The sequence below is a fragment of the Astyanax mexicanus genome, chromosome 4 (genome assembly GCF_023375975.1).
Source record: "Astyanax mexicanus isolate ESR-SI-001 chromosome 4, AstMex3_surface, whole genome shotgun sequence".
NCBI classification, from domain to species: Eukaryota; Metazoa; Chordata; class Actinopteri; order Characiformes; family Acestrorhamphidae; genus Astyanax; species Astyanax mexicanus.
Window position 1 is genome coordinate 19,172,245 of NC_064411.1, and position 12,011 is coordinate 19,184,255.

Sequence of the window (12,011 nt, forward strand, 5' to 3'; positions counted from 1 at the left end):
AATCTAGTTGTAGTCACCAGGTACACATGGTGGAGCAGCATATGTCCTTCATTCTGTCATTCTGTTTTATTTTTGTTTACACAGCCACTGTTAATTGTTTATGTTCAAGCTATCTGCACTGAATGTCAAGTACTTCGCTGTAATTCTGTTTTGGCTCATCTTTCTGTTGTTAAGAAGAACCAAGGTTTAGTTTTTACTCCAGAACAGGTGGAAAACTTCAGTGATGGAGACCTGCCCTGACCATCGAGTCAGGAGAAAAGTTACAAGATAAAAACCGATTCCCACTAACTTTATACACACTGAGAGTCAAGCACCCCAGCAACCAGCCCATGTCTTTATGGTAAAAATAATCAGTGACTGCAAAACCAGAATCCTTTCTGAACACGTAGGGCCCTAACCTACACCCTGTGCAAGGTGCTCTTGATGCTTATTGCTGTCTTACTCCCACCAACAGTGTATTTTCATGCTCTTCACCTGTCTTGTTTAAACAGCAATGGTGATTTTGAATATATCTACGCGATGAAAAACATTGGTCAATTCCAGTTAGCTGCGCCATTTAAATAGCAATACCTATCGCACCTGGCTCTTAAAGGGAATGGCAAATGACATGGTGATTGGTTTATTTCACAATACATGCTTTTTGCACATTTTGAGCCTCTTTGGAGCAACTTTTCCTATCGTAAAGACACAGTGACACACCCAAAATCAAGCTGCATGGTGCACGGCGGACAGCTCACCTACAGATCACTAAAAGAGAGCCCTTAATTTCTAAAGAGATCACATTAACGTGATTGACCTGTTTTTTTGGCTTCATTTAAAAATGTTTAACGTTTAACATTTTTGAAGTTTTCTAATGACCAGTGGTATAAAATTATTTTTAAATCATGATAAAAACCTTTTTGCACAATAATTCCTTGAAAAATGTATGGTCCAATAAAAACAGTTGTTGTGACAGGAGTACACTCAGGTATTAATATAAATGCAAAAAACATACTTTAGTAAAGTTTAACTCTTTTCTGCAAGCCCACAAGAAACCATTTTGTCTTAGTTAGGAGTTTCTTTCTTATTATTAAATCATTAACACTGATCTTAACTGAGGCGAGTGAGATCCTGCCAGTGTTGGGCACGTTACTTTGAAAAAGTAATTAGCTATAGTTACTCGTTACTTCTCCAAAAAAGTAACTGAGTTACTAACGGAGTTACTCCACTATAAAAGTAATTAGTTACCAGTAAAAGTAACTATGGCGTTACTTTTTATTATTCGCCCGTCAAAAAAAAGGAACTCAATTATGCATTTACTATTAGAAAAATAACAAACGAAAATAAATCCAAAATGTTGACAAAAATATAATCTAACGAATTTCAAAAAAGTAAAACAAAATTCTCCACACAACCAAACAAAATTACTAAAACTTGTAATACTGAAAAAAACGGAAAAACGCGTCTGGGGATGAAATTAAACAAACCAAGCCACACTCAAAGAAAACATGTATATATAAACAAAACAAAATAATGGACAAAAACAACAATCTAACGACCGTTAAAATGGTATTAATATAACAGCTTCACCAAAAGAGAATAGAGCTTAGATCGGGCCCAAAACGTGCACGTTCTGCCAGAGCCCGACCCAACCCGAACCATGAACTTGTTTTCGGGCTGTTTGAATGAGCGAAATATAATCAGAATTATGTTAATTAACACTGTAACATAAAAGCATAGAACTATTATTTAATTTAAATGATTTTTAAGAACAGCCACACACAATGCTGCAAGTCAAACGCGGAGGCGTTCACGTGCGCCCAGAGCTACATGATTACATATTTCATTTTTATTATAGTTTAATTTTATTTATTTTTTATTTTTTCTGTTCAGTAAGTTTTTACGGTGGGCTTGCTAGTTTTTATTAGTTTTCACACATCTTATCAGAGAGATCAATCTAATAAACGTAAGAGAGAGAGAGAAAGTGAAAGAAAGGGAGAGAGAGAGACAGAGAGACAGTGTTGGGAAGGTTACTTTTAAAATGTAATCCCTTACAGATTACTGATTACATCACTCAAAATGTAATTTGTAACGTAATCAGTTACATTACTTCAAGTGAGTAACGTAATCTGATTACTTTGGATTACTTACAATATTGTCGTTTTTTTAAGCCTGAATGAATGTAGCAACCACATCTTGCATATTATTGTTTTATTTTTCCTTCCAGTTAATAGATAGACAAATAAAACAGCCTTTTCAATCACCCTATAAAAATACTTATGAAACCATTTAATCAAACAATTTTATAAAACACTTCTATAAATTGATGATAAAATCATTAAAAACCAAACAATGTAACAACAACTGTAAGATAACTATTTGCAGGTTTGCCACTTTCTGCAGGTGGATTTTTTGCCAGGATTATCAAGGGGTGTAAATCACAAGATTCATTACGATACGTTACGATACGATTATTTTAGTCAGCGATACGATAATGTACGATACCTCAAATTATGTCTTTATACGATACAATTCGGTCCAATAGGATTTAATGCGATTACAATCTGTTCCTTTTCTAAGAACTCACAAATGCAAACAAAATATAATTTGAATGTTTTATTATTAAATGTCAAATGCAGTGTATTCATAAACAGTAAACAATAATTCACTTCAACAACTTTCATTTCCATTATTTAAGTTCCATTTGAGAACATCAAATGCAGAAGAAAATGTAAAAAAAAAAAAAAAAGCGCCTGTTATATTTAGAGTTTACAATGTGTGTATGGATGTTGGTGATGAATAGTCAATCATTCTCTACATTTCCTGATTCAGTAGGGTCTTGACAAACAAATTACAAAATTTGTAATTTATATCACAATGCATTGAAGAGTTACACTGCATTATATTAGGTGTCCACCAGGCATCTCCAAAGTGTTCAAAACCTCTCCAGTAAATCTGTCTCTATACAGCCAGAGTTTGTAATATTTTTGTTTGTTTGTGATAAAATAAATTAATATAAGTCTATTTCAGAGTAATATTAATACTTTTTGATGAAATGACAAACAAAATCACACGTATGCGCGCTGTGGGCGCACTTATGTTTAGCAGAGGGAATTTGGTGACAGCGGTTAGGCATGCCCCTCCCCCAGCCATTAGGAGACCAATCAGGGCAAATTACGTACCAATGTTTTCGTCTAAGGGTGGACTATTGGTTGAAATAGGTGTCAATCACTTTTGTGACGCTGGAGAAAGGCTATGACCTGATTTGATTGGATTGGATTGATCCAGCGCTCACGTTATTGGTTCAAAAGACGATCACTCAAGAAAAATAGTGGTTTGTGGACCAATAAAAAACACAGAATCTAGAAGAGGACATCCTTAGCTTTGTATTCACGTACAACTTTACGTGAAAATATTACATTGTGTGGTCGCTAGGAGCCTGAGAATATTACGTTTCAGCTGCGCTGAAAATAAACTCATGTTTGTGAGGAGAAGTGAGCAGGAGAATAAAGGACTTTATGGATATTTTATCTGCAGTTCAGTGCTGTATTGTGGATGCTGTGATAGTAAGTGAATTTTCTATAATGTGATATGATGTTATTTTATATACTAATACTATTTTATAAGGCTATTTTGTTGGGGAGGCGTGTTTCTCATGTAAACAATGTGAAAAAACAGGCTGTTTTCAGTTGGCGATTTCTGGCGACTGGTTTCATGTAGATGGCTGTAAATTTGCATGCAGGTAGTTAAATTAGTACTAAAGAATATGAGTCGGTTATTTGGTCGGTGTGTTTAGAATATTTGACGCTTATAAGCATTCTACTTTACATAGTCAGAACGGGCCCGCCGACGGGCTAGGGGGCGCTTCTGCAGTGAAAACATTCTGAGCAGGAGGTTGTGAATCATAGAATATTTTGATGTCGTGATTTATGTGAATGTGATTGCGTTTTGTCAGTGTTGGATTGGAAGACCAAAAATAGAAAAGTACCGCAATGTAATCCATTTATTTTAGCAGAGTAACTGTAATCTGATTACCACTTACTGAAGCAGTAACTGTAACGGATTACAGTTACTCATAATTTGTAATCTGATTACGTAACGCCGTTACATGTAATCTGTTACTTCCCAACACTGCAGAGAGAGAGATTTCTGGTATGAGCTACTCACAGGTAAATGTTCTCACACACTGTATCTCCTGTTTCTCTTTCATCTGCCTGGCGCTCATATTGTAGTCCCATACATAGTTCTGCAGCTTCTCTGTGTTTTCTGTCGTATTTTGCGGATAGCGCGAGCGCTTTACACAAGAACTAACGCCACGGACCAGGTGCCGCGCGCTCGGCACAACACCGCCCGCTGTACAACTCCGCTGTACAACAGCGCTTATAAATAAATTAAACACGAAAATGATGGCCTCACTTCACCACGCCAACCCACAGGCACAGCGGCCAGAAGCTCAAGTTCACCGGAAAGAGGAGAGGTTAACCAGGGCAAAGCAAAGTAAAAAAAAAAAAAAAAGTTCATAGAGCGGCTAAAGTAACGTGCAGTAACGGGGTGTCGGAAATGGTAATGGCGTTATAGTTACAGTCAGAGTAATTAGTTAGATTACTCATTACTGAAAAAAGTAGTTTTAACTAGTAAAAAGTAGTTTAGATTAAGTAAGAGTTAATCTTCCTTAATCTTCCGTTTTTAATCTGATTTTATGCAGTGTGCATTGCAGTTCCGTACTTTACCACATGAGGTCACTAATTTCCGCTCTCTCAAATGTTCACTCGTTTTCACACAAAGTATTTCTTTATAAATCAGTTTCTAAAAATCTCACACTGTGCTGATCTGTGGGTGTGTGTGTGTGTGTGTGTGTTTAGAGTGGAACATGGAGGGAAGATCAGAATCAAACCTGGATTAAAAAAATGTAAGTTACACACACACACACTACAAACAAACAATACACACACACATTCGCATACACACATACACACACACACACACACATACACTACATACAAACAATACACACACTAAATTAACACTACACACACACACAAAGTACAAACACTCACACATACAGACACATACACTCTACATACAAACAATACACACAAACACACACACACACTACACACACACACACTACATACAATCAATACACACAAACACACACACTACATATAAACAATACACACAAACACTACACACACACATACTACATACACACAATACACACCCAAATACACACACACTATATACACCCAATACAAACAAACTAGAAACACTACACACACTACACACACGTAAACTACATACACACACTACACACACTAAACATACCACTACACACAGACACTAAATATACCACGACAGACACACTACACTCAATACACTCAATACACACAAATACACATACACTACATACACACAATACAAGCACACACAAACACACTACATACACACACATACACTACATACACAAACAGTACACACACACTAAATATAACACTACACACACACTAAATTAACACTACACACACTAAATATAACACTGCTCACAAACACTAAATATAACACTACACACACACTAAGTATAACACTACACACACTAAATATAACACTACACACTAAATATAACACTACACACACACTAAATATAACACTACACACACACACTAAATATAACACTACACACACACACTAAATATAACACTACACAAACACTAAATATAACACTACACACACACACTAAATATAACACTACACACACTAAATATAACACTACACTCAATAAATATAACACTACACACACACACTAAATATAACACTACACACTAAATATAACACTACACACACTAAATATAACACTACACACTAAATATAACACTACACACTAAATATAACACTACACACACTAAATATAACACTACACACACTAAATATAACACTACACACACTAAATATAACACTACACACACTAAATATAACACCACACACACTAAATATAACACTACACACACACTAAATATAACACTGCTCACAAACACTAAATATAACACTACACACACACACTAAATATAACACTACACACACTAAATATAACACTACACTCAATAAATATAACACTACACACTAAATATAACACTACACACACTAAATATAACACCACACACACTAAATATAACACTACACACACTAAATATAACACCACACACACTAAATATAACACTACACACACACACTAAATATAACACTACACTCAATAAATATAACACTACACACACACACTAAATATAACACTACACACTAAATATAACACTACACACACTAAATATAACACTACAAACTAAATATAACACTACACACACTAAATTAACACTACACACACTAAATATAACACTACACACACTAAATTAACACTACACACACTAAATATAACACTACACACACACACTAAATTAACACTACACACACTAAATTAACACTACACACACTCTAAATATAACACTACACACACTAAATATAACACTACACACACACTAAATTAACACTACACACACTAAATATAACACTACACACACTCTAAATATAACACTGCACATTAGGGATGCAACGGTACAGTGTGGCCATGGTTTGGTTCGTATCGCGGTTCTTGGGCCACGGTTTCGGTTCGGTTTCGATATATATCAATATTATCTAGCTCCAACATGCAGCACGTTTTTAAGTGCTCCTACTCACACTTTTAGAGCCAATTAATAAAGTCACAGATTAATTCATATCACAATATCTATTATAAAAAAGGAGCACTTATTCTTACCATTAGTCAAAAACAGGTAACTGAATCACACTGTGCTTTATCTGCTGACTGTCTTTTACCTTGATTATCAAACTCAACACTGAAGCCAAAATGGTCCCGAACAGCGGATTTATAAGATGACGGCGCCTCTTCAAATATCCTTTTCTCCGTTTAGCGTTCACTGGCCCTGATCACGCAGCTGAGAAAGTTTTGTTTAATTAGTCCTCAAATCTTCAGCGTTTGCCTTCAGAGCTGATTTGCTCCGATAGAAGTAATATATAAAAAACTATCAACTAAAAAATATAATATACTAAAAATCTGCACAGTAACTATAAGTTATTATTAGTTATATTTATATCTGACATTTATAAGGATTTATGGCATAGGGCATAGGAGCGGGCTTGATATTGGGGGGGGGGGACACATTTGCGAATATGAACCAAAGCCCACATTATAGTTTCCTAGAACAACATTTGTGGAATTATTTTTTATCACAAATAATCTTTTTTTTCTGTATTTTGTTTATAATTAGTTACATCCAATAAAAGATGATTTTACAGCCTAAACATGTTACTCCACATTATTTACTGTTGTTAGAAAAAAAGTATGCATGCAATGTCTGAATTATATACATAGTACAAAAACTGATCAGTTATCACCTAATATTTAAAATAATATAACAGTATTGGTTATTATTATTATGTATTGTATGTCAATTCTGTTGTATATTTACATTTTCTTTGGTTCCTGCGCTTTTAATTTGTTTTTACTGAGAACACTTCTTTCTACTGAGAGAATGTAACTACGTTTCCTAGAGATTTTTGGCAGAAGTTAATATAAACGTCAGGACATGTGGTCTTACTGTGAACTACATATGAACAGAAGTCAGGTTAGATCAGTGTTTCTTAACCCTGTTCTTACATATTCTACTGCATATTAACACTGTTCTGCATATTCTACAGCTTCCTCTGTTTAAAGGCACTTTAATAAAGTAAGTGGTGGTATGATGCGTCTAATAAACTGCTGGATATACATAATGATTAATTTAGGATCCATAGGGGGCTAAGAGATTTTAACAGGTTAACTCAATAAATGATTGTTTATTAGCTGATCAGTTGGATCTGATGGAAAACACAGTTTTAGGGCAGTGATGATCAGGGTTAAGAAACTGCTTTAAACTACCAACATTACCCAGTGTTGTACTAAATTCTGTCTATCCTCTACATGCAGCTTCTAGCTAACTGCAATCCTAAATTAATAAACAGTTTGAAAATGAAATAGTGATTAGCTGATCAGGTACAGGGCAAGTTGAACATTATGTATATAGTTTTTTTTTCTTTAATCTTGACTCCCAATCTAGATAATTCCAAAGTTAAGTTAACTCACTAACACAGCTGCAGTTTATTAATCACAGTGGGGTTAAACTGTGTGCTGGTTCAGAGACGTGTATTTTTAACCAGCTATCAGAAACATATCATCACAGTTTACATGATTAGATACCGTTACCTTTCTTTTAGAAAAAAAATCACCGTATATCCATATCTTAAAATCAGCTGCAGCCGATCCCGCTGCTAAATCTCACAGCGAGGGAGGGGCTTCCCCCAACCAACATACTGACACCTCCATGCGCCGCAAAAACAGCAAGCTGATTGGCTGTTTCTCCTGAGAGGCGGAACTTAATTCCTGAACCGGCTCCGTGATTGGTCCGGTCTGTCTCCTCATTAATAGCACAGCTGAGCTGAGCGAAACAATATCATTTTTGGGGGGACAAATCCACCTGTTTCTAATATTGGGTGGGACATGTCCCCCCCATCCCCCCCGGTTCCTACGCCAATGGTTATAGGCATTCTGCTGTTTGAGAATTTTAACAGATGCTTATTCTCACTCAAATGCTGGAGTTTTAGAAACAAAAAATTAAAAGAGGAAAGCACTTTGACTGAACAGGAATTTATTTTATTTGACAAACATTTGAAATACACAGAAATATAAAGCTATATGTTAGCGTTCGTTTCTTATCACCAGGGCAGATTTATTAAAATATAAAATATATTAATTCATTAAATAAAATCTCGTCCAGCGCTCTAAAAAGCTGCAGGCGCAGGTAGCGAAGTTTGGCAGCGCACACGGCGTGGAAAACCAAGAGAGACATCAGACAAAATGCACTTCCCCCCTCTCTCTCTCTTTCTTTCTCTCTCTCTCTCTTTCTCTCTCTCTCTCTTTCACAGTGTGAAGCTGAATTCAGAGCGATGCTACAAATAATATAAAACTAAAATAAGTTGAGTGCGGAAAAGTTAATTAAATATTGTCAAATATAAATAATAGCTTGAGGTTTTGGTGATCTATTTCCATGTTTTGAAACTGAAACTTTAATTACTATCAGGCTTTTTATTCAGAAAGCCTGTGGTTGTTTTCAATTAGTTTTTTTAATGAGTTTATATTTTATATTACTTATTTATTTTTATTATTTTATTTATCAAAATAGTTTATATAAATAACTATATATTTATAACGTCGCATCCCTAATACACACTAAATATATCACTACACACTAAATATATCACTAAATATAACACTAAATATATCACTAAATATAACACTAAATATATCACTAAATATAACACTACACACACTAAATATAACAACACACACTAAATATAACACACACACTAAATATAACAACACACACACTAAATATAACACTACACACACTAAATATAACACTACACACACTAAATATAACACCACACACTAAATATAACAACACACACACTAAATATAACACCACACACTAAATATAACACCACACACTAAATATAACACCACACACTAAATATAACAACACACACACTAAATATAACACACACTAAATATAACACCACACACTAAATATAACACCACACACTAAATATAACACCACACACTAAATATAACAACACACACACTAAATATAACACACACACTAAATATAACACCACACACACTAAATATAACACCACACACTAAATATAACACCACACACTAAATATAACAACACACACACTAAATATAACAACACACACACTAAATATAACACCACACACTAAATATAACAACACACACTAAATATAACAACACACACACACTAAATATAACAACACACACACACTAAATATAACAACACACACACTAAATATAGCAACACACACACTAAATATAACACTAAACACACTAAATACACTCTGTGTGTGTTCTTGTGTTCAGGGTTCTGTGATTTCACTCTGGATCTGAACACAGCGCAGTGTGATCTCTCTCTGAGTGAGGAGAACAGGAGGGTGGAGTGGAGAGCGGAGCTGCAGTCGTATCCTGATCATCCAGAGAGATTTGATGAGTGGTGTCCGCAGGTTCTGAGTAGAGAGAGAGTTACTGGTGTTACTGGACGCTGTTACTGGGAGGCTGAGTGGAGCGGAGGAGGAGGAGCTGCTGTAGCTCTGAGTTATAAAACCATCAGCAGGAAAGGAGGAGGATCAGACTGTGTGTTTGGATGGAATATAAACTCCTGGAGTCTGATCTGCTCTGATAACAGTTACTCTGTTCTTCACAATAATAACAGAACTGATCTCTCCACTCCTCCCTCCGGCTGTAGGAGAGTAGGAGTGTATGTGGACTGTCCCTCCGGCACTCTGTCCTTCTACAGAGTCTCCTCTGATACACACTCACCCTCACACTCACACACACCCTCACACACACACACACACTTACACACATTCCACACCACCTTCACTCAGCCCCTCTATGCAGGTTTTACTGTTTATCCTGGCTCCTCAGTGCGTCTGTGTAAGATAGAATAACCCTGTGTGTAACAGAGATTCGATGTGTGTGTGTGTGTAGGAGGGAGAATGTGGGTATAAATATAAGTAAGTAAATATTTTATATAGATAATTTTGTATTTTTTTCCAGAACCTTTACTTTAATTACTGTTATCTTTATTCACTACTGTTATCACTTATTCTGTACGTATTGATAATTATTGTTTTATTTTATTGTAAAATTGGTTAATATTAATAAAGCTTTTTTTTTGTGTGTTTTGCTAAATGAAATTTAGATTTAAAAAAGTGTCTACTGGAGTTAATGTCACAGTTGGTACTCTAACAACGGCACTGACCTTTCCATAGTAATTAGTAAGTGCTATTTGTTTGGGGTAGTTTGAAGTAGGGCTGGACCTGAATGTTTATGTATTGGAATATTCGCTCGGTATTCTGTTTTTAATTTTGGTATTGGGATATTCGTTTTTTTTTTCCTTTCCAGAGCTCCACCTCGCTCTAACATCACACTTCCGTTCAGGTTAATGGGGGTATAAGAGAGGCAAAATGCAGAGAAGCTCAGCTGTTTGAAAGCATTTCAAATTGAGTGTAGACAAGACAAAGGCAGTGTGCCAAAAATGTGATATTTAACTAGCATATCATGGCGGCACATCAAGCTCGAGGAACTATCTAAATAGTGTCTGCCATGTATTGCCATGATGAAGCTGCTTCTGTCTGACATTAAAAGTAATGTTATACGTGATAAGAAAAAACTTGCAGGCACTTCAAAACTGATTTATATAATAAAATGTAAGGGGTAATGTGGCAACAGTAGGGGCTAAATCACTTACAAAAAGCCTAGCCTACAAGAATGATGTCTGAATGAATGTCCTCTAATCTAATATAATTTAACATGGTTTAAAAATAAAAAATAATTTCTAAACAAACAAACTATTTTATATTGAGCTTATAGCCCAAGTGAAAAAACACAAAATCAGTAATAGGGCTATGCACTGCACAACCATTAAACCCAAACAGACCAAGAACAGTAACATCATTTACAATGACTTTCCTCTACTCTAATGTAATTAACAGTGTTTAACAATATAAAATACTTTCTGAACAAACTTTTTTGTTTGTTTTTAGGCAAATAGAAATTCACTGGGCCGGCTTGTGCAGTAGCGGCGCTCCTGGTCTGCGTATGCAGCGGAGAAGCCGTGGTGTGGGGCAGCAGAAATTCCAGGGTAAAAACTAAAAAAAAAATCCAGGGTGAAAACGTCTCATTGGTCAGAGTGTGCAGTGCAGTCCGAGCACGCAGCACAACATAAGGAGATATAATGCACTCCATATATTCAGGACTGAAGTGGAATAAATGATACTGTACAGATATAATCTGTCTCTAGTAGATATTTAATGAGAAATAAGAACAGTGTGAATTAAAAAAAAAAAAAAGACGTCTTTTACAGAACATT

General features: G+C 35.4%; 2 protein-coding genes and 1 pseudogene across 3 annotated transcripts in view; all 3 read left to right on the forward strand.

The window, feature by feature from the left end:
* LOC111197331 (NACHT, LRR and PYD domains-containing protein 12-like) overlaps positions 1 to 10,802 on the forward strand; it is a 686,367-nt gene extending 675,565 nt beyond the window's left edge. The window contains exons 14-15 of the mRNA XM_049476983.1: positions 4,842 to 4,888; positions 10,001 to 10,802. Of these exons, the coding sequence (XP_049332940.1) occupies positions 4,842 to 4,888; positions 10,001 to 10,587 (634 nt within the window). The 3' untranslated portion in view covers positions 10,588 to 10,802. The remainder of the gene's footprint in view (positions 1 to 4,841; positions 4,889 to 10,000) is intronic.
* Positions 1 to 12,011, forward strand: part of LOC125801173 (zinc finger protein 271-like) — a 142,307-nt pseudogene that overhangs the window by 51,302 nt on the left and 78,994 nt on the right.
* The window catches only part of LOC111188258 (zinc finger protein 239-like), a 179,793-nt gene that overhangs the window by 21,235 nt on the left and 146,547 nt on the right, over positions 1 to 12,011 (forward strand). The gene's annotated exons all lie outside the window — the stretch shown is intronic.